The sequence below is a fragment of the Poromitra crassiceps genome, assembly GCF_964638095.1.
Source record: "Poromitra crassiceps genome assembly, chromosome: 7".
In the NCBI taxonomy this organism is placed as follows: domain Eukaryota; kingdom Metazoa; phylum Chordata; class Actinopteri; order Beryciformes; family Melamphaidae; genus Poromitra; species Poromitra crassiceps.
The window spans coordinates 13,536,348-13,560,317 of record NC_139628.1 but is presented as its reverse complement, the minus strand read 5'-3'; the positions used below and the strand labels follow the sequence as shown (position 1 = coordinate 13,560,317).

Sequence of the window (23,970 nt, the reverse complement as noted above, 5' to 3'; positions counted from 1 at the left end):
GGAATATGGAATATCTTTCAATAATCTATGATTTAGCTGCTAAATTGTCAAATACCGCCGTCTGCTCGCTACCCAGGCACTTATGTATGTACTTAACCTAACTAACTATCCGGTGTGCCCAACATTGTCAGACTAAATTCTGGCTGACACCCCAAAAACATACAATCCGCTACAGAATAATGTATATTGTTTGTTTATTAACTGGCCATTGGCCTTCTATCATTTCACGAAAGTGGCCCCCGGGCAAAGCAAGTTGAGTATCCCTGTCGTACAGCTTTCTCCCATTTTATAGTGAATAAAGTTGGTTCTTGCAGTTGAATATTTCCTGTGATTTTACCAGGGAGCAACGATGGCGACGGATAAAGAGAAGCTCTTGCAAACGCTGGAGGATTTGAAAGAGGCAGAGTTTGAGAAGTTCAAGTGGTTCCTGCAGCAGGCTGACAGCCTGGGAGGCTTCCCAAAAATCCCAATATGCCGACTGGAGAAGGCAAACAGGCTGGACACAGTGGATGAGATGGAGCGGACCTACAGCGAAAACATGCTGGTGGTGACCGAGAAGGTTTTGATGAAGATCAACAGGAAGGATCTAATGCAGAGTTAAGTCATGGGAAGATTAAAAAAGGGGACATTTGAAAAAAGATAGAACTCATTAAACTTATGTCTTATATAAAGTGCAGGCTGTCATTGTATCTACTTTTGTTGACCTACATCGAGACAATAGATGTGCAGAGAGACAGGCAGGCTTGTGAGAGTATGTCGCCATTGTATTGTATTTGTGTTGATGTCATTTCTATGGAATGTAATAGACAGTTGGTAAATTCTCACTTTAGTCACCTTGTACATTACTTTATCCATAATCCCAGTAAAGAACCTCAGGGGTACCAGGGCTTTCATACAATGTGTGTATTGTCTGAAAGGTTTTCCCCAAACTAGTTTACATACATGCACATAACAAACAGCAGCAAATGATAAGTGCATCTAGCTGCTTGGTTAACATATACGTTTTTGGTGCAACTAGAGCTTTATGGGGATCAGCACAGTGTGGAATCTGATTGGTTGCATGCAAGTCCTGGTTGAGTAATAATAACCGACTCAACAACAGCTACCTTATACCTTACACCAGTCAAGACCTGTTGTCAACCTGCAGCACTAATGAGCTGAATAGAGTCTGTTGAGTTGTGAATGTGTAAATGATCAGTTAATGATTGCATTACTCTTTACTTGCCTCTCATTGATTTACTCTGTTGTTTATTCATTTAGAAACGTCTGCAGAGTGTCAACGTCAACACAAATGGAATATGAAGGAGAACTTTCAGTATGTGTTTGATGGGATTGCTAGAGCAGGAAACCCAACACTTGTGAATCAGAATTACACAGAGCTTGACATGACAGTGGGAGAGAGTGGAGGTGTCAATGATGAACATGAGATCACACAGATTGAAGCAGCATCCAGAAGCCAGAGACCAGAAACACCAATCAAATGTCAAGACATCTTTAAACCCTTACCTGGAAGAGATAAACCAACCAAAACAGTGATGACAAAGGGAGTGGCTGGCATTGGGAAAACAGTCTTAACAAAGAAGTTTACTCTGGACTGGGCTGAAGACAAAGCCAACCAGGATATAGAGTTCACATTTCCATTCACTTTCCGAGAGCTGAACCTGCAGAAAGATAGAGTGTGCAGCTTGGTGGAACTTATTCATCGCTTCTTTCCTGACACCAAAGAAGCAGGAATCTGCAGGTTTGACAAGTTTAACGTTGCGTTAATCTTTGATGGTCTGGATGAGTGTCGACTTCCTCTAGACTTCCAGAACAATGAGATCGTGACTGATGTTACGGAGTCAGCGTCACTGGACGTGCTGCTGACAAACCTCATCAGGGGGAAACTGCTTCCCAAAGCTCGCATATGGATGACCACCCGACCTGCAGCAGCCTATCAGATCCCTTCTGAGTACATTGACGTGGTGACAGAGGTGAGAGGCTTCAATGACCTACAAAAGGAGGAGTACTTCAGGAAAAGATTCAGAGATGAGGAGCAGGCCAACATCATCATCTTCCACATCAAGACTTCACGAACCCTCCACATCATGTGCCACATCCCCATCTTCTGCTACATGATTGCTAATGTTCTGGAGTCTGTGTTGAAAACCAGTAACAGAGAAGACCTGCCCAAGACCCTGACTGAGATGTACATCCACTTCCTGGTGATTCAGACCAAACGGCAGAACGTCAAGTTTCATGGGAGAACTGAAACACATTCACAGTGGACGCCAGAGAATAAGGAGATGATTCTCTATCTGGGAAAACTGGCTTTTGAGCAGCTGGAGAAAGGCAACCTGATCTTCTATGAAGAAGACCTGAAAGAGTGTGGCTTTGATATCACAGCAGCCTCACAGTACTCAGGAGTGTTCACCCAGATCTTTAAAGAGGAGCGTGGTGGGTATGGGGACAGAGTGTTCTGCTTTGTCCATCTAAGCCTTCAGGAGTTTCTGGCTGCTGTTCATGTCCTCGTCTCATTCATCGACTCTGGTGTCAATCTGCTGTCAGAACCACAATCAAAATCCTCGTCTCTGAAGGTAGGAGTCAAATCTAAACTAAATGTCCTCTACCAGAGTGCTGTGGACAAGGCCTTACAGAGTCCAAATGGACACCTAGACTTGTTCCTGCGCTTCCTCCTGGGTCTTTCACTGCAGACCAATCAGAATCTCCTACGAGGCCTGCTGAAAAAGACAGGAAGTAGCTCACAGACCAATCAGAAAACAGTCCAGTACATCAAGGAGAAGATCAAGAAGAATCTGTCTCCAGAGAGAAGCATCAATCTGTTCCACTGTCTGAATGAGCTCAATGACCGTTCTCTAGTGGAGGAGATCCAACAGTACCTGAGATCAGGAAGTCTCTCCACAGGAAAACTCTCCCCTGCTCATTGGTCGGCTCTGGTCTTTATCTTACTGTCATCTGAAGAAGACCTGGATGGGTTTGACCTGAAGAAATACTCTGCTTCCGAGGAGGCTCTTCTTAGGCTCCTGCCAGTGGTCAAAGCCTCCAATAAATCTGTGTAAGTGTCTAGAAAACCAAATAGATTCATTCAGATCTATTGCACCTTATTCATGCAGAATAAAACGTCTTTTCAATGTTCTTGTTTGTCTTCTAATGCTCCTTCAGGCTGAGTGGCTGTAATCTGTCAGAGAGAAGCTGTGAAGCTCTGGCCTCAGTTCTCAGCTCCCAGTCCTCTAGTCTGAGAGAGCTGGACCTGAGTAACAATGACCTGCAAGATTCAGGAATGAAGCTGCTCTCTGCTGGACTGCAGAGTCCACACTGTAGACTGGAGATTCTGAGGTCAGATCCATTTACTTTCTTTTTTTTTCAATTTAATTGGGTAACACTTTACAATAACGTACACAAATACTATAGTAGTTACTAGTAAACTAACCATTAACTAATAGCCAGTTAATGAGTAGCTAATGAAAAATTTGGCATTAGTCAATCACTAGTTAATCATAGTTAATGAGTAGGTAGTCATTAGTTAATGATTAGTATCTAATTTCCTGAGTAGAGTAGTTAATCATTACCTAATGATTACTAAATGTCAGCTCGTGAATAGAGTAGTTAATCATTACTTAATGATTCCAAAATGTCAGTGCGTGAATATATTAGTTAATCATTAGTTAATCATTAGTCAAGGTCACATTGTGAGTATAGTAGTTAATCATTAGTTCATGATTAGTTGTTAGTTCCTTAGTAGAGTAATTACTCATTAGTTAATGGTTAGCCAATGGTCAGTTTGGGAGTATATAGTGAATTGTTAGTTATTCATTACTTAATTACTTAATTATTACCTGTCCATTAGTTACTCTTTTTGTGTACCCTATTGTAAAGTGGTGCATCATACTCAGTAGTTAATGAATACTGAATCATTACTTAATTATTACCTGTCCATTAGTTACTCTTTTCGTGTACCCTATTGTAAAGTGGAGTGGTGCATCATACTCTGTAGTTTATGAGTACTGAATCATTACCTGTCCATTTGTTACTCTTTTCGCACCCTAATATAAAGTGAAAGATATCCTTATTAAATAAACACTCCCTCCAGGTGAGATTTGAACCCTGAACCCCAAGATTGTTAAATTGTAAGTCTGGTTCTCTACCATCTGAGCTAACCAGCCTGTTATTTGGTAGAGCCATACTATAGGTCTGTAGGGTCAGAGACTAAGTATTATGTCCTATCCACATACTACTTTCTGTTCAAGTACTTATAGTTTTAAAGGTATATTCCATCCAAATACTACTTCATGTCCAAGTACTTAGGTATGTTTCAGCCAAATACTACTTATGTCTAAGTACTTGTAAGTACTTGGACAGAAAGTAGTATTTGGGTGGAATATACCTTTAAACTATAATACTTGGTCTCCGGCTCTACATTAGATAGTATGGCTCTAACAAGCAACAGGCTGGTTAGCTCAGATGGTAGAGAACCAGACTTACAATCTTGGGGTTCAGGGTTCGAATCGGACCTGGAGGGAGTGTTTATTTGATAAGGATGTCTTTTACTTTATATTAGGGTGCAAAAAGAGTAACAAATGGACAGGTAATGATTCAGTACTCATAAACTACAGAGTATGATGCACCACTTTACAATAGGGTACACAAAAAGAGTAACTAATGGACAGGTAATAATTAAGTAATGATTCAGTATTCATAAACTACTGAGTATGATGCACCACTTTACAATAGGGTACACAAAAAGACTAACTAATAGACAGATAATAATTAAGAAATGATTCAGTATTCATAAACTACTGAGTATGATGCACCACTTTACAATAGGGTACACAAAAAGAGTAACTAATGGACAGGTAATAATTAAGTAATTAAGTAATGAATAACTAACAATTAACTATATACTCCCAAACTAACCATTGACTAACCATTAACTAATGAGTAATTACTCTACTAAGGAACTAACAACTAATCATGAACTAGATTAACTACTATACTCACAATGTGACCTTGACTAATGATTAACTAATGATTAATTAATACATTCACGCACTGACATTTTGGAATCATTAAGTAATGATTAACTACTCTATTCACGAGCTGACATTTAGTAATCATTAGGTAATGATTAACTACTCTACTCAGGAAATTAGATACTAATCATTAACTAATGACTACCTACTCATTAACTATGATTAACTAGTGATTGACTAATGCCAAATTTTTTATTAGCTACTCATTAACTGGCTATTAGTTAATGGTTAGTTTACTAGTAACCACTATAGTATTTGTGTACGTTATTGTAAAGTGTTACCTTGAATTGATATGTATAATAATAATAAATAATGATTGGATTTATATAGCGCCTTTCCAAGTGCTCAAAGCGCTTCACAGAATCATTATTCGTTCACACCATTCGTACCGGTGGTTCGGCCCCTCATACGAGGCAAGGAGGATGTGGGGATCGAACAGCCAACCCTTGCGTCATTGGCCGACCCGCTCTACCTCCTGAGCTAAAGCCGCCCCATAAACTTTTTCAATTCAAACTAAGGTCTGTTCTGACCTGAACATGAGTTTTAAACTAGTTGTGATGTCAATCCATTCTAATCCACTTTATTTATAAAGCACATTTAAAACAACACAGTTGACCAAAAAATCAAACACTCAAAGACAACAATAAAAACAAAAAAACAACAACAGCGAAGAAGAAAATACTGAGCACACACAAAATAATAGACACGGGGACTACGGTAGTCAGACAGAAATTCAAATAAAGTAACAATAAAATAAAAAATAAAAACGCAACTCCCATACTGAGTTAATTAAAAGGCCAAGGAGTAGAGGTGTGGTTTAAGGCATGATTAGATAGAAAGCTTAAAAAGGAATTGACCTTAGATAAAAGCCCCAACTGGAAGAAGCTAGATTTGAGGACAGAGTTAATCAGTTTGTCAAGTTGAAAATCACTGTCCAGTTTCACACCCAGGTTGGTTACAGTGACTCTTACAAATAATTCCAGAGGGCCCAAGTCCATGTGAAGGGAACCACTGAGACCAAACATCAGCACTTCAGTTTTACTGTCATTGAAATTGAAAAAGTTTAAGGCCATCAATGCTCTGATGTCGTTCAGTTGCCGTAGACAGTTCAACAAAGGGTTCATGGAGTTGCATCCGTGCATTCCAGGGGCAGGGCAATTTGTGTGTCGTCCGTGTAGCAGTAGAACAAGATGCCGTACTTCCTGTATGAATGGATCTGAGGGGAAGTAAATAGAGAGAGGATTGGCCCAAGAATTGAACCCTGGGGGACCCCACAGGGGAGGGGTGCTGAGGAGGACTCAGAGTCACCAAGGCTGACAGAAGACAAGTAGGACCTGAACCACTCCAGGGCAGTGCCTTTGATGCCGACACAGTGCTCCAGGCGGGAGCCTGTGTCGAATGCAGCTCTGAGGTCTAAAAGCATAAGAATGGCAGAGTCCCCAGATTCAGTTGCCATAAAAAGATAATGAAAAACTTATAAAAGTGCAGTTTCAGTGCTGTGAAGGGCTTTAAAACCAGACTGGAATACCTCAAGAATGCCATGATAATCTAAAAAAGATTGTACTTGTGTGAGTACAACTTTCTCTAAATTTTCTGAAAGTAATGTTTGTTTGTTTTGTAGCTTATGTGAATTACTTTCCATGAAGATACTTCACTATTTCCACTCCTTGCAGCATCAGTTGCTGAAACCTGAAATAGCAGAAATGATTTCAAAGATTCTGTCAGAAAAGTGGAAAAGTCAAACTGAACCAAATGAAGCCACAGAGCTGATGACTTGCTCAACTATTTTCATTTGAGACAGTACAATTTTGCTTGCTATGTGTGTGTGTGTGTGTGTGTGTGTGTGTGTGTGTGTGTGTGTGTGTGTGCGTTCTTGCGCGCACATGTGTGTGTGTGTGTGTGTGTGTGTGTGTGTGTGTGTGTGTGTGTGTATCTGTGTAGGCTGTCAGGCTGTCTGCTCACAGAGGAAGGCTGTTCCTCTCTGGCCTCAGCTCTGAGCTCCAACCCCTCCCATCTGAGAGAGCTGGACCTGAGCTACAATCATCCAGGAGCCTCAGGAGTGAAGCTGCTCTCTGCTGGAATGGAGGATCCACACTGGAGACTGGACTCTCTCAGGTATGGAGAGGCAACATCTGCTAGAAGGCTGAGAGTCACAGACATTTTCTCTGACATAGTGGAGACTGGAATCTCTCAGCAATGGAGAGACCAGGGGCTCTATTCTCCCCCTGGCCTTAAAGTGGACTTAGGAATAGGCCAGAATGGGTGTTTCGGCCTTAAATACCAGCCTAAAGCGATCTTCCCAACGGGCGTTAATTTTGTGGTTAACGCTTTTCAAAACCAGGCCTTATTAACACTGGTGTTGCACCCACGCAGGGCTGTAGTGGTGGCTAAACGCACGTAAACGGCGTTTACGTACCTTTTTCAATGCTCTGCAGCGTTTAGGCACCTTTTAAGATCGTTTACTCACATGTTTAAATCGTTTATGCACACTTATTATTGCACGAGTTTTAACACGTTCGCGTAAACTCCGTTGATGCGGAGACCACACCAAGCACATCACACACCAAAAGAAAAGAAAAAAGATTACACATGGGCATGGCACTGACCAGGATCTCCGCGAACCGTAGCCTATTTTTGTGGAGCGCTCCGCGGGAAAGGTACACGGCCCCGGTCACGTTGGTGCCTTTATCGAGCTGTGCTTGCCTGCCCAGACAGCGCTCCCTTCAAACAACTTAACGGTGCCATTGTGCCAGCGATGCGCAATGCGCATTTGGAGACCAGCTCATGGTGAGCTGAACATAGGTAAGGTAAAGGTTGGTTAAAAATGTGTGTCCGGAGTGGGGAAAATCATATAGGCTCACCGTTTTACAACTGAAGAGTGAATCACTGGTGTAAGAAACATGATTGATTTCCCTCTGATCAAGTAAAGTTTGTAACATTAGGTGCGTGCGAGTCGACTTGAATAGTCCAGGTGCTACTGTATAAAGCCAATATAATACGACCATGTTGAAAACTATCTAGAAACATACTGGTGTTTGTTGTGCCGAGATCTGTATAAATAAATATTGGCTGACTAAAATTTAGTGGCCAGAGTGGCAGAACCACTTTTATTTCCATGTACAGTATGTTGTCTACCTATCCTTGCCCAATGTGTTTGTGGACAGTTTGAATTATATATTGGTATTCAAGAATCACAGATTCAATCTGTCTACATACTTTTAGCTATAAAGTTGAAGCTGACAATCACAGGTAGCCTACAGTGTGTGTGAGAGAGAGAACTATATTACTCTTCAAACTGTATATACTGGGTTCATACTAGGTCCTTTAAAGTAGGCTACCTACTGTATAATTTAACTTTTCATACCTGGAGAGATTCAACAAATGTTCAATAAATACATTTTATATTGATTGTTTAGGCCTAATTATTTGTAAAGTCACAACACATTAGAGATGTGTGTAGTTCATTTTGCTCTCAAATGCACCAGGTTGATGAATTTTACTTTAAAATGTAAAAAAAAAAATCTTCCGGGGGAGAATCCCCCCGGACCCCCCTTGAGGGGCAAGGCCCATCCCATAGCCAGCTACTTTTTCTATCTGGCTGGCTACTCAGAGATGTGGGGGAACCCCCTGATATACCTTATAGGGCTATATGATTCAGATTAAGTTGTTATATATACTCTCATATTTTGTCTTGTATATCGGTCACGGAAGCTTATTTATCCGCCGTTATAACACTGCCGGTGCCGCGTGAGAAAGCTGCCTCGAGTCAAAAGTATAGTTTACCCACCTTTTTTTTTACCACTACAGCACTGCACCCACGGCGTTATCCTATTTTGCGGACATGCCTTTCCAAACTCAACTCTCAGTTGTGTCTGCATGCTCGTCTGATACAGACTTCTCCCTCTCTCTCTTTCACTCACTTGCACTCTCTATCTCACTCACTCTCTCCCTCTCACTCTCAATCACTCTCCCTGCTGCTATCTCACTCTCTCTCTCCCCTCTCTCTCTCACTCCCTCTCCCCCTCTCTCACTCGCTCTCCCCCTCTCTCACTCTCTCTTTCACATCTTTGCCAGTCATCTTCTCTTCCCCTCCTGACTTACATGATTTTTGCTTCTAGGGCTTTTCTGACCGGACTGGAGTCGCTCCGCGGATCGGAGGTTGGAAGGGAAGAATGTGATTGGTTTACTGGAGATCACCAATCCAATACTTCTTGGCATTATTAGAAAAAATAGGGAATGCGTGTGACCACGCCCACTAATAGCTCTGCATCCAGCCATAAATGCAAATTTAAGGCCAGGGGGAAATAGAGCCCAACGTCTGTTAAGGCTGAGAGTTACACACATTTTCTGTGTCACACTGGAGACTGCAGCCAGTGACTGGAACAATCTGCATCCAACAATTTGGATATGTGCCGTTGTCATTTTATTTACTTTTTTAATTTATTGTAGTCCCTACCCCTCTCCCTCAAGAGGCCGTGCCTTTTGCCAGGTCGCCATTGTAAATAAGAATTTGTTCTCAATGACTTTCCTGGTTAAATAAAAGGGGAGAAAAAAAAGGGAAAAAGCATGGAATCTCTCAGGTATGGAGAGACAGCGTCTGCTAGAAGGCTGAGTAAGACACATTTTCTGTCATACTATAAGCTCAGGAATGATGATTATTGTTTGTTTATCAAATATATTATATTGATCTGACTTTATGTAAATGTTCCCACAGTGTGGATCATGGTGGAGTGCAGATGTTGAAACCAGGTCTGAGGAAGTGTAAGTGTGTGTTTAATTCCCCTAAAATGAAAACATTAAATTCCTATTTAAATAGAAAGGTCATGTATGTGTCATATATTTATTAAAATCCTACTGTGAACAAAGATGGCTGAAAAATGTTTCTTCATGAAACTGAAGAACTGAAGATCTGTTAAATTAACAAATAATAAACACAACAGACCCTGGCCACACACATTTTAAAGGTCCCATTCCGTGCAAAAGCTGTTTTTACTTGTAAATGCATATATACTGCTGTCAGCCCTCCCTGTAATGAGTGGTCACACGCTCAGAACTGCCAGAGTTGGATTTGTCCCTATCCAGCGTCCCCCTGCAGCCTCCTCCAAGCCACACCCCCAAACGCTTCGTTTGCCGAGAGGGGAATTGGCTGGGAATTGGGACGTCACAAGCTTCCTTCTGCATACTGCGCGCGTGTATCTCACACAAGCTATCTGCACCATTTTGTCTATAGCCACAAAATTAACACTTCTAGCTGGAGCAACGCCGGCTGTACGTGATCCAGCAGCTGCGGAGGTGCATTCGGTAAGTCTAGGCATTTTGAGATGTCCTCTTTAGCGTAGTAACCGTTAAGTTAACGATAACTCGCAACCTAGCGTGCTGGTCCACAGACGCTAATCTGATTGGCCGCTGGGAGCCTGGGGCGGGCTCTTCCCCAGCGACCAATGGGAGCTGTTGGTTCTGAATAAATTAGCAAAACCAACCATTCTTGGGACGCGACGAGATGAGGAAGGGACAACTCCGTCACAGCAAACGGGCTTGCTGTATTTTCGACAGATTAATCCAGAATCATGTTTTGTGGACGAGAGACACACGTTTTTAAGAGGTTACAGCTGCACGAATTGGGACCTTTAACTATTTATTTATGTCCACATATAAGGAAATGGTACAAGGACACAAATAGTGGTGGTGCAGTAGAGTACATTCACAAAATGGACCAGTGGCATAGGTCTTCACAATTCAGAACATAATACTCAGTTCTTGGGGATGCTATTTAGAAGGGGGGGGGGGGTCACTGGAGTGATTTGGAGCGCTCTGAAATAAAAAGCTGTGACCATTCTCTGATCAAAATATATTTTTCTTTGACAATCCACAAGTGATAGGAAAAATATGATGATGAAAACAATGTTCACTCAATAAAATCATAGGCAGCACGAGGGCATCATGAATGTACAAAATTAGGTAGAGCACATATAAACAACTCGACTTGCACTATGAGATAAGAAAGGCCACATCTGGCCATTAAATAAAATATTAAGATATAGCCGCAAGCGGTAATACCAAGGGTTCAATTAGCCTAGAACAAATGCTTAAGAAAGAAGAAAAGCACTCAGAAGAATAAGAATAAGAATAATGAACATAACGGCCCCTATTCTCCCACAGGCCTTCGGCGCTAAAACGGGCTTTCGGCGCTAAAAAACGTGCCTTGCGCCTGCCTCGGGAAGATATCAATATGGCTTTACGCTGCCAAATGCGCTTTAGGCCGAATGGGCGTGGCGCACTCCCTGAATGGGCGAGAATGGGTGTTTCGGCGTTAAATATCGGCGTAATGATATCTTCCCACCTGGCGTAAATTTAGTGCTTTGCGCTTTTGAAAACCAGGCCTATTCAGTGCGCCGGTTGCGCGGAGCACTCCTCTGGCGCTCCTCTGTCACCCTTCTCTGTGTCACTCCCTCTCTCTTGCTCATATCAGTCTGACAGGCACAATACGACTCTCTCTCTCTGACTCCCTCGCTCAGACAGACACAACACGTCCCATAGAAAAAAGAAGTTGTAAGTTCACTGCAATGTGAATGTCCCAGCATGCATTGTGCTTCTCCATTTCGCTACTAAATAGCAACCAAATGAGCCGAAAACCTATATTAAGGGAGGATCTAAATAATGTGTAATGGTAACACAACCTGCAATTGTAGAACATTTCAATATTGGACCAAATAAAACATTGAAATGAAAACACCACCCTATGTGAAACATATATGTCCTCCTGGGCCTATATATATCTCTTGTCGATTTAACGTGATTTAGATAAGTGACAGCGGAACGCGCTTCTACTGTCATCTGCTATACTGTGATGTCTGCTCCAATAACTTGGCCCTACTTCACATTTAGTTTTACAATGAAAACACATTTATGCAATGACTTTACATAATGTAGGGTATATTTATGTGCATCATCCTTCCTGCAGCAGGCGAGAGAAAATGATATCTTTCTGGACAAACTTTCACCAATCTAATAGGCTATATTTTTCTAGCTGATGCATTTAGAACATTCTTTTCACTTTGATCTTGCTATAGTGTAGGGTATTTACATGCTTGCAGTATTTAAACTGCAGTTAGATTGGTTTGAGAAGCATAATAATATGGAATAATAGCCTATAAATGGAGACAGACAGACTGGATGAAGGGAGGGGGGGGGGGCAGAGCGCTTGGCTTTTGTCTGGTTTTGCTGGACCACTGGAATTGGAGCTTAAAAGGCAAGCGTGCGATTCGTTTATTGCACTTATCCAATGAGCATGACGGTGCATAATTTTACGCTTAAAAGGCGTGGTTGTAATGCTTTAGGCTGCGTGGAGCGCCAACACCAAGATATCAAGTGCGCTGGTCCACGCCCACTGCGGCAGGCGCTCGGCCTAGAAACTACGCCGATGCAAAGATAGGGGCCAACAATTATACTAGCCCCAAAGCGGCTGGAACCCCTAATTAGATTGGATAATCTGTTTACCCGGGTTTACATGATTCAGTCAATTAGTCGGATTTCTCTCTAGAAGGCAGCGGTAATTCCGCAATAAAACAACAAAAGAAGTTGCAAAATGCAAAATCACATTTTCATTACTTCTTTGTCCGGCTCGGAGGATGGTTTAGGTGGAAATTAGTTTGTATCTCGTTGTCTAACTAGGGAGGCGTCGCTTTGGAAGAAGTGTGAATTTGTCATATATTTCCAACTTTACCAAGCATAGAGCACAGAGACAGGCAGGCGACTGAAGCACGTCAAATAACATGAACGATACAGATCTTGACCCAACTGAATTTAAATAGCTGTCAGAAAACGGAGAGAATTAAGGTCTTTAGTGGCGGATAACTTGTGTTTTGAACAGCTGAGTAGGCTACGTTTTGTTCGTATAAATATTTTTAATCCGTCATCTGAAAAAAATCGTCACACACAGATCACGGCTTGCACACTGAGTCCAATGCGTTTTATTAATGCGTCGTTCTATTCGCAATTCGAGACAAATATTCGTCATCTCCTGTATCCACATTACAACATAGCAGTGCGGCAACTGGGAGGCAGCAGGTCGGGAAACGCCTGTTGCAGGAGCTCCATGCTGCTCACCTTCATCTCATCAAGGAGGCCGGGGAGAAGAAGCAGAAAGGGGCCAGTGAGTGAGTGAGTGAGCAGCGCGCGTCTCCAGCTGTCTCTCTCTCCCGCAACGTGTACATGCTGTATACATGCAGAGAGAAGACCGATTATTGGCCAGAAACCTAGGTGTGTTTATCGGTTTTCTCTTAACCCGTTTATTACTATAAACGTATAAAGCTTATCGGTGTATGCCGTTTACATGACCACTTGAATAATCAGGTAACTCCAGAAATCCGTGAATAAACAGTTTATTGTGTGCATGTACATGCACTCATTGGCCCCTATTCTCCCACAGGCCTTCGGCGCTAAAACGGGCCTTCTGCGCTAAAAAACGTGCCTTGCGCCTGCCTCGGGAAGATATCAACAGGGCTTTATAGGCTGGTAAATGCGCTTTACGCTGAATGGGCGTGGCGCACTCCCTGAATGGGCGAGAATGGGCGTTTCGGCCTTAAATATCGGCCTAATGATATCTTCCCAACTGGCGTAAATTTAGCGCTTTGCGCTTTTGAAAACCAGGCCTATTCAGTGCGCTGATTGTGCGGAGCACTCCTCTGGCTCTCCTCTGTCACCCTTATCTGTGTCACTCCCTCTCTCTCCTCAGTCTGACAGGCACAATACGACTTCCTCTCTGACTCCCTCGCTGCAGACAGACACAACACACGTCCCATAGGAAAAAAAGTTGTAAGTTCACTGCCTGGCATGTCCCAGCATGCATTGTGCTACTCCATTTCGCTACTAAATAGCAACCAAATGAGGGGAAACAGATATGAAAGTAGATCTCAATTTTGTGTAATGGTAACACAACCTGCAATTGTAGAACATTTCAATATTGGACCAGATAAAACATCGAAATGAAAACACCACCCTATGTGAAACCTATATGTCATCCTGGGCCTATATATATCCCTCGTCGATGTAACAGATTTAGATAAGTGATAGCGTAACGCGCTTCTACTGTCATGTCCTACTGTGATGTCCGCTCCAATAAATTGGCTCTACTTCACATTTTAGTTTTACAATAAAAACACATTTATGCAATGACTTTACATAATGTAGGCTATATTTATGTGCATCATCCTACCTGCAGCAGGAGAGAGAAAATGATATCTTTCTTGACAAACTTTCACCAATCTAATTAATCTCATCATATAGGGATAGGCTATATTTTTCTAGCTGATGCATTAATTGCATTTAGAACATTCTTTTCACTTTGATCTTGCTAGTGTAGCGTATTTACATGCTTGCAGTATTTAAACTGCAGTTTGGTTGGTTTGAGAAGCATAATAATATGGAATAATAGCCTATATATGGAGACAGACAGACGGGATGAAGGGAGGGGGGGGGGAGCAGAGCACTTGGCTTTGTCTGGTTTTGCTGGACCACTGGAATTGGAGCTTAAAAGGCAAGCGTGTGATTCGTTTATTGCACTTATCCAATGAGCATGACGGTGCATAATTTTACGCTTAAAAGGCGTGGTTGTAATGCTTTAGGCTGCGTGTAGCGCCAACAATAAGATATCAAGTGCGCTGGTCCACGCCCACTGATCAGTGCTGCGCCAGGCGCTCGGCCTAGTTTCTACGCCGATGCAAAGATAAGGGCCATTGACTGTCAGGGACTGAGGGATGTAACCATGTTTCACTAAAACACAGGAAAGAAGATTATCTGTATTCATAGCAGTGTCTTACGTTCATCCTAATTTCATCGATCTTATTGATAGAACGTAGGTTTGCCAGCATCACTGAGGGGAGTGCTGGTTTGGATTTCCGTGTTCGCAGTCTCCGTCGTATGCCTCCTCTTCTACCCCACTTCTTTTTCCTCGTCTTTCTTACATCCAGAGGGAAGTTATGGTAGTCCGTTGGCCTCACTTTCCGTGACACGCACGAGCGCAGATCCAACAGCCTTTTGCTCGGATAAACCAAAGCGACTCCCGCTATGGTCTTTGGACCTGTCATTGTCCTGCCCCTTTGAAGAGCGTCCACGCCACGGTAAATTCGCGGATTAAACTCCGACAGATTCCAACAAAGTGGTTTTACAAACTGTGGTAAAAACATATAGTAGAAAACACGTATTAAAAATGCTTAGTAAAAACATTCAACACGACATTAAAAAGCACTTGTTCACGCGAGCCAGCTGAGCAGCGCCTCCAATCAGGCTATGTTCAGACATGTGAATGTGAATGTGAAACATAACTAACACTGTCCTTATCTAACGTTATACCAAAGAGAGGTTGAGTAGAAGATTCTCTTAACGACAAAAGGACGCTGAAAGGCAACGCCATTCTTAAAAGGCAAAAAAATATGTTTTATTATTACTATTTTTTGATTATTATTATTATTATTATTATTATTATTATTATTATTATTTTATTAATGTATGGCCAAATTGAGATAGCGCAGTAGAATACAATTTTCTGTTCCTTCTTCACAAAGAAGCAATGCTCACCTATATTTCGGTCAAAGCAGCCAGTGCAGCTCTCCATACACTGCGCATTCCACAACAAAACCAGTTTTTCTAGCTCAGATTTTTCATTTTTGTTTTGTTTTTTCCACTAGATAGTCCCATGGATTCTGGTTTATAACACGCTTTCTCTAACTTGGCCCAGTTGTCGTTGTGGCATCGTTATTGGCCACCGGTACAGATGCGTTCCATAACACACAGAATACTGTCTTATTGTGACGTTAACTCGCCGAGTCGAATGTATTCTGACAGGGCCTCTAACAGAGATCAAAGCCGCTGGATGAATTACGCACAGGAGGAGACGGCTTCAATGTGCAGATGAAATGTCAAAGTTGCCAATTGATTTGATGCTGCCGCCAAGCACCTCTCATCCAACAGGTGTCTCTGCACTCCTCCACTTTTTTTCCGCTGACATACTAGCAGGTGTTTGTTTTTCTTTCTTGGAAATGTAAGAGAAGTTCAGTCATCAAGCCTTATTTCCCTACATTGAGTAACGAGCATTAATTAGAAAGTGACAATATATGCGTATTAACAACGATGTGTTTTGATAGCCAGTGTTTATTATAAATGAATTTGGGGTGCCTTGCCCCCGCAGTGGCCCTTTCTCTCCCTCTCCCTCACCCAGCTGCACTTGTAGGCTACTGGACGGACTAGTCTTTTCTTTTCTTTTTCATGAGAAACGATACCTAAAAAGTTTGGCCAGGAGGGGTCTTGTTGGGTATAGTTGCTGAATTCCAAAAAGCAAAAATAAATAAATACGGTAGATACAATAAAATAATTGATGCATTCAAATGTGTATGACCCTCCTCTGGACACAAAATAATAGTGTACCCTCCCTGAGACTAATTTTTTTTAAAGCATCACCCTCCCCTATTTTCTTCCAGTGACAGCTTCCATAAAGGCCCCTAAGGGATGAACGGTCCCTTAGGGGTATAAGTAGCAGTGTCTCGTCCATATATGGTGCTGCTAATGATAACAGAGACAGCACAGTACATTGAAAGCCGTTTAGCCTTTATGGGCATCCCAAGTTGTTGAAGCCCTCTTAGGAGCAAAATGGGAATGTGTCCTAGGCTCCCAAATATAAAAGCAAATAGTTTGCACCTGTAACCAGCTCTGAGATTGTGTTGAGTTGTTGGTTGTTGGTTAGTATTTAATTTCATTATAACCAGCTCTGAGAGGATGTTTAGGAGTGGTTGGTATTTAACTCATTGAGTGCCAGCCACTTTTGGAGAACGGACGCTCCCAGTGCCAGAGTTTCAGAGCGTTTTCAGTGATTTCTCGAGGCCCACAGAATATTGTGTGATATTACTATGTAAACACCGAACACGCACAAAGAATGAGGAGACTCTCTTCTATCATCTGCAAAAAAAAGTTTATTGATCCCATTTTCCGTTCTTTAGTTATGAGCCGGAGAAGATAGCTTGATTTAGCCAAAAACAGCAAATTTTTTCTAGAAGCTGAGATATTGAGCCTTTTGTGAAATTAAACATTTCAAGCACATCATTGACTCTGAAGCTAATATTTTCTGATATAGCCTAATGACACCTCAAAAATAATTTCCTTCAATAAAAGAGTGAAAACAAAGGAATTTTGTTTGGCCAAATAATATGTTTTAGCTGCAACCAGCAGCGCTGGCCCCTGCGTGCGCAGACCCTACACCTTCTTGCTGGTCTTGATTTACTGCTGGTGGGCATCAGATAGCCTATTCTAGCTTGTTTGCTCTCTATGCATCGAGCCTGCTGCCTGGGTGTGTGTGTACTGTCAATGGTTGTATACTGTAGTGCCCTGCGTGCCCCACCCCCCTCCTCCTCCTCCTCCGTGGTGGGAGGAGTTTCTCTGCTGCGGTTTGCTCTGAGTTTGATCTGCACTGAAAAGTCCGCTGCCTGCATCCCCCCGCTTTTTTACAGCGTGTCCCCGGCTCCCAGCTGAGAATAATGTAACTTTTCAGAAAGACGCTGGTGTCGCCGTGTCAGCAACTAAATCATATGGATGGACTATCGCAGCGGACACGGATGGGGCTCAATTGTGGCAGCAGATGACTGCTGTTCACAGGCACAGCTAACGTTATGCTTCAAGCATATCGAGGCAATTTCCGTTTCCTCATGACTTCTTCTCTCTTTTCTCCTGGCCTTTGTCTAATCGGGAGGGCACTGTCGCCACCTAAGGGTTCTGTAAAATAGGTTAGACACATTCAATAGCTCCCATATTGTAAGAGGCGATGTAAGAGGCTTAGATCGACATCCCCCCGTCAAAAAACGCAATTGACGAACATGTCCGTCCTTGGCACTCTACGTTACTATTTGAAATGACGAACATGTTCGTCCATGGCACTCAATGAGTTAATGACCTTGGTCATAAAGCCTTCCTCTAGGCTAGAGTCAAAGGTGCAGACTACCTCTAAAACAAACAGTTATCTGGACTCTTCTCTTCTCTTGACAAATACAACATCTGGGGCTCTATCTTCCCAAAAGCGCTAATTTAGCGTTTGTGCTCGTTTAACGCCGTGCGCACTGCAAATTGGGGGCGGACACAAGCGCATGCCTGTGATAATTGTACTGTGCATTGGCTGCCCCATGCCAAAGCAGGCGTTTCAGCGCTAAAATGTGGGATAGATGGCATTACCCTATCGTCAGCAGCGCGCAATTACTTTGCGCTAAGAGCTTTGAAAAGGACCTCTTACGCGCAAATACCTCTCTGCTGGGTGCGCTGCACGGAGATTACAGCTGCGCTCCCAGCGCAGAGAGGTATTTGCGCAGTGGAAAGTGGAATGCCACGCCAAGACATCAAATTATGCTGCTAAAATTGGGTATTAGCAGTGAGGCAATCAACTATAACTCACTGAGAAACTTTTATCACATCGCAAAGAGGGAAATGAATTGAGAAAACTTGTTGGACAATGGACATAGGCTATTTACCTTCATAACCCGAAGGGTCGTTGGCACCACAGATGATCTGTCAATAAGCTCCCTCTGTCCTCGCACGAGTGAGTACACTCTATTACGCATGGAGAGAATTACAGCATTTTGCTTGCCTTGCACAAACAGCCATTGCAAGACGGGAATCTGATTGGTTTTGATTGACGTAATGCCCAGCCTTGCCTGGCCACGCCTGTGAATAATTCTGGTAGTTAAGACCGCCCAAATCCCGTTTGCGCAGGTATTTTGGGGCGCAGATCTGCGCCCCAAAATACTGTTATTGTCACGGCTCTAATTTGCGCTTGCGACAGGTGCCGTGAACATTTCCGCATGCCCCTCGAGAATTGCATCCCCAACATATTTCGGGGCTGTTTTAACTTAGAAATCAGGGAGGTTACGTCTACCAGATAATTATATCATTTTTAAACAGTTACATTTCTGTATAAATCCTAACAAGTATGCTCCCGTGAGGTGGGGATGCTTTTTTTTTTGCTGCTGTGCGGTGGAGCAAAACTCGGCAGAACACCTGGCGGACGGCGCAAGGCGGAATGCTATCTTCCGTGCCTTAAGGCACGCGCAAACAGGTGTGCAAATGCTATTACGGCCGATTCACACACACGCTTTGCGCGACGCCTTGCGCATACGCTTTAATCGACGCCTACCATATAGGCATTGCTTCATGCACGCCTGCCGCCTATTTTCGTTCACACAGGACGCCACGCTCTGCGCTACGCTGAACACATGAGCAGCGGTTTTTTTACACTTTTCAGATCTGATTTATAGCATGGGTGAGTCCTCTTTTTTATTGTAATGTGCAAGTGAGGATGTCTGTCTATTTCCTGGCCCGCTGTAATTGTTATTTTCCCTCGGGTAATCATGTGACTATGAGTCATCAACACCATGAGTGAAACTTGCATTGAGACAGGGGGGGTATATATACATCTGACAGAAAAGACGTTAATAGAGGAACACATGAAGGACAGCTCTCCTCTCCCACTATGCTCCACCCTCCCTTTTGGGCAAACTCGGTAGAAAATATGGCCCAAGTCCACCAGAAACAACAGCCAGCTTGACAGTTCAGCGCGCCTAGAGCTGAAAAATAGAACAGACGCCTAAACGATAAATGCAGCGCAGCGTAGGCACAGCGCGAGCGTGGCTTCAGCACAGCGTGGCAGCGGTATGTGTGAACGCTCTCGTCTGTTAACAAGGACGCCTAAATTTTAGGCGTTGCTTAGGCGTTGCTTTAAGCGTCGCTCTAGGCGTGTGTGTGAACCCGGCGTTAGGGGATAGCGCCTTTCGGAAGATATGGCCCCTGGAGTCTTGGCAGACACAGGTCCCCCCCAATACAATACTGCCATAGAGCATTTTCCCTAGGTTTGTGGAAGACAGGTGCATGACAGGATATATAACAGCAGATGGTGTAACAGAAACTGTATTACTACCTTTATACAATATAGACAGGATATTGATTAATTATTTTTCCTCTCTCCAGTAACCCTAACCATATATATATATATATATATATATATATATATATATATATAAAAATTTTGCAAACATTCTATATCAAAAATTAATAACTCATCTTTACTTTATAGAATGTACAGCAGTGGTTTTCCAAATGTGGTCTGGGGACCCCAAGGGGTCTTTGAGGAGCTTCCAGAGCATCCCCAGCAAATTAAAAATAATTTATTTTCACTATAATTCCATCCTTACTGTAAGTGACAGAATGTATGACTAATTTTGGTCATTGGTTTCATACAGTTTTCTGTAGGTCGTAAAACATCTGCTAAAATCCTATCAGATGGAGGACCTGCATGACATCTTATCAAATGGGTTCATGGTCTAATTTGTTTCAGTTTAGGGTTCTTTGACATGAAAAAGTGTGAGAACAGTATGAGTGTGATAGTATTTGAAAAAGTAATAGTATGTGACAGAATTGCTGCAGTAAAGGATTTATAGTACAGTATTTTCAATAAGAAATTACTGCAAGAGATCAACAACAATCTACATGATAGCTGCTCATTAAGTTGTATCAAAATAAACTTTATAAACAGAAAAAGACAGATCAAAAACACCTTAACGCACACTGCAACATCTGCGTACGTCTCCAACTTACAGTAGATGATAATCAGCTGTGATTGGTCTATTTGCACAACTTCAATCAGCTGTTTCTCAGTAGCAATGAAAAAATACAAGACATATGGCGCTCTATCGTTGCAAAGGCGGTAATTTTGCGTTAAGGCCCGTTTTGCGCCAGAATAGCGCTGCGTACAGCACTGTTTTTGGGCGTGTTGCCCCGCTGCACTCTGCATCAACTCGGCACAAACGTCCAGATTGGGCGTGTTTAAAGCCAAGTGTGATCATGTCCACCCCCGTTAAAAGCCACAGCGTACGGCAACCATTTTAGGGCATCCTCGTCAGTCAGAGTATAGGCTATCGTTCCTCAGTCTAAAGCGTTGTCAGTTGTCATGTCTCCTATAGTAAACCGTCGAGTGTGCTCTGAAACACCTTCAGTCCTCACACGAAAACGCTGTCATTCCTCCTGCCTCACTAAAAATGTTGTCGATCCTCCTGCAGACTAGCTGTCAGACATCACTCAAACTAGCTGTCAGGCATCACTCCTCATGTCTCACACAAAAACGTTGTCGATCCTCCTGCAGACTAGTTGTCAGACATCACTCAAACTAGCTGTCAGGCATCACTCCTCACGTCTCACACAAAAACGTTGTCGATCCTCCTGCAGACTAGTTGTCAGACATCACTCAAACTAGCTGTCAGGCATCACGCCTCACACAAAAACGTTGTCGATCGTCCTGCAGACTAGTTGTCAGACATCACTCAAACTAGCTGTCAGGCATCACTCCTCACGTCTCACACAAAAACTTTGTCGATCCTCCTGCAGACTAGTTGTCAGACATCACTCAAACTAGCTGTCAGGCATCACGCCTCACGTCTCACACAAACGTTGTCGATCGTCCTGCAGACTAGTTGTCAAGCATCACTCAAACTAGCTGTCAGGCATCACATGAAAACGCTGTCATTCGTTGTTTTTGGTTGTTCTTCCGTGTGGGGAAAGAATGCCTGTGAAGTTAGCAACAATTTTTTACAACTTCACTTCCGGTTGAATGCTTTTGCCTTTCAAACTAAAAGCACGCGTTTTTTTTATATTTACAATAGATTAAAGTAGTAATCTATGAGACCCAATATAATTAACATAGTAACACTAAGAGGAACATCTAGTTTAATTGACAATAGACTATATATATATTTAGATATATATATTTATATTTCTTGAAATTCTTTCAACACAAAGACCGGAAGGCTAAATTTGGACACATGTAAATTAAACATAAAAAGTTAAATGGCTTTAAGGTAGATTCCTAGGATACTTCTTTATTGAATGGGAAAGCTTATTTAATTATTTAATGGTAAACTGTTGTTCCATCAGGCATAAGATATCCAAACAATGTAGGGTGTGTGCAGAAAACATTTGACTTCTCCAATAGCCTTGGTTATGGCCTCTTGGAAGACATCCAAAGAATAGCAAGTAGAGGTGATACACATTAAGCAAAATGGAAGGTTTTGGTCTTGTGAAGTTATTTGCAAAATTTAGATACACAAGTCATGTGTATGAGTGATGACGTCAGCTGCAGTTAGGAAGAAACAGTTAAAACCCCCAGTTCCATCAAAACATTATTTTCTATCCAAATAAGTAAACAGTTTGACGGTGCAGTAGTTTGAGTGCTCTCCTATTACAATTTATTTATTTAAAAAGATAATGTATCTTTTCCATTTTTATTTTCAATTCTTGTTTTCAGAGGTTAAGACAGATAATTCACCAAAATTCAGTATAACAGTTGTCCTTTGTAGGTCAATAACAGGTGATTATAATCCATTGGCAGGTGATTACACTCAAATGACAAAAGCAGCCAATGAGCTGTGTATTGTGAAGCACCATATTGGTAGGAAATGCATGTGACATCATGGAATGCTATGAATAGGCTAGGCTACAGTTCAAGGCCCAAGTGTCCAGATTAAAGGTTCATTTTAATACAGTGAGTAATCATAACACAGTGGAATTTGACTTTGTCCAATATGCATATATCAAAATCTCAAAATACTTGATAAACTCATTTTCATCACGTGAAGGCTTTATGTAATTTCAAAACGTTAAAAGATGCAGAGTGGCTGGCTGTTATCAGGACCATCAGAGAGAGGCAGAGTAGCTGGCTGTTATCAGGACCATGAGAGAGGCAGAGTAGCTGGCTGTGATCAGGACCATGAGAGAGGCGGAGTGGCTGGCTGTTATCAGGACCATGAGAGAGGCGGAGTGGCTGGCTGTTATCAGGACCATGAGAGAGGGGCAGAGTTGCTGGCTGTTATCAGGACCATGAGAGAGGCGGAGTGGCTGGCTGTTATCAGCAGAGGGGGTCCTAGGCATCTGGAGGCCCCAGGCCAAGCCACGAAGGAGGCCCCTACCGGTGGCGTATTTTTGGACGTATTTTTGCCATATTTAGAGGCTGTTTGAAGTTACATCCCCCCTCAGATTCAATGGGCATGACCCTCTGCATCCTCTCTCATTCTCTTTGTGAATCTTGTAATCTTTATATCTTTGTCACTTGTCATCTTTATATCTTTATCTTTGTCACTTGTAATCTTCATAATCATATCTTTATCTTTGTCATCTTTATATCTTTATCACTTGTAATCTTCATAATCATATCTTTATCTTTGTCACTTGTCATCTTTATACAGTAAACCAAATATAGATCACTCATTCAACTCAACATCAATCTACAAATAAACATCAATGTGTAAATAATAAGTAAACAATAAGGCACTCCCACAATACAAATAAACATCAATAACTCAAATGAAGGCACTATCAGTGGACAGCGAACGGGCACTGCAATTTAGCATGAACAAGGAGCCACATGGCGGACGAATCCACCGCATGTAGAACACAGTATAAACGTCATTCCACACAGACAACAACAAATAATAACACTCACTTGTTCCTTGGACTAGGGATGTCAACGGTTAACCGTTAATCGATTAACCGTTGCTAAAGTCGTTGTTCGGTTATTGCTGTCGGTCTATCAGTTAATATTTAAAAAAAAAAAAAAAAAAAAAAAAAAAATTCTTTCTGCGAGGCCCTCTAGTGGACGGGGCTCCAGGCGGCTGCCTGTTCGGCCTGGGCCAAGAACCGCCTCTGGTTATCAGGACCATGAGAGAGGGGCAGAGTTGCTGGCTGTTATCAGGACCATGAGAGAGGCGGAGTGGCTGGCTGTTATCAGGACCATGAGAGAGGGGCAGAGTTGCTGGCTGTTATCAGGACCATGAGAGAGGCGGAGTGGCTGGCTGTTATCAGGACCATGAGAGAGGGGCAGAGTAGCTGGCTGTTATCAGGACCATGAGAGAGGCGGAGTGGC

The 23,970-nt window shown here is 42.5% G+C and overlaps 1 protein-coding gene across 1 annotated transcript in view; it reads left to right on the top strand.

Annotated features, from left to right (window-relative positions):
- Positions 1-349: 349 nt before the first annotated feature.
- Positions 350-23,970, top strand: part of LOC310779427 (NLR family CARD domain-containing protein 3-like) — a gene marked incomplete at its 5' end in the record, with an annotated part of 223,235 nt that continues 199,614 nt past the window's right edge. The window contains 5 exons of the mRNA XM_083639960.1: positions 350-596; positions 1,261-2,405; positions 2,577-3,055; positions 3,163-3,336; positions 6,972-7,145. Of these exons, the coding sequence (XP_083496086.1) occupies positions 350-596; positions 1,261-2,405; positions 2,577-3,055; positions 3,163-3,336; positions 6,972-7,145 (2,219 nt within the window). The remainder of the gene's footprint in view (positions 597-1,260; positions 2,406-2,576; positions 3,056-3,162; positions 3,337-6,971; positions 7,146-23,970) is intronic.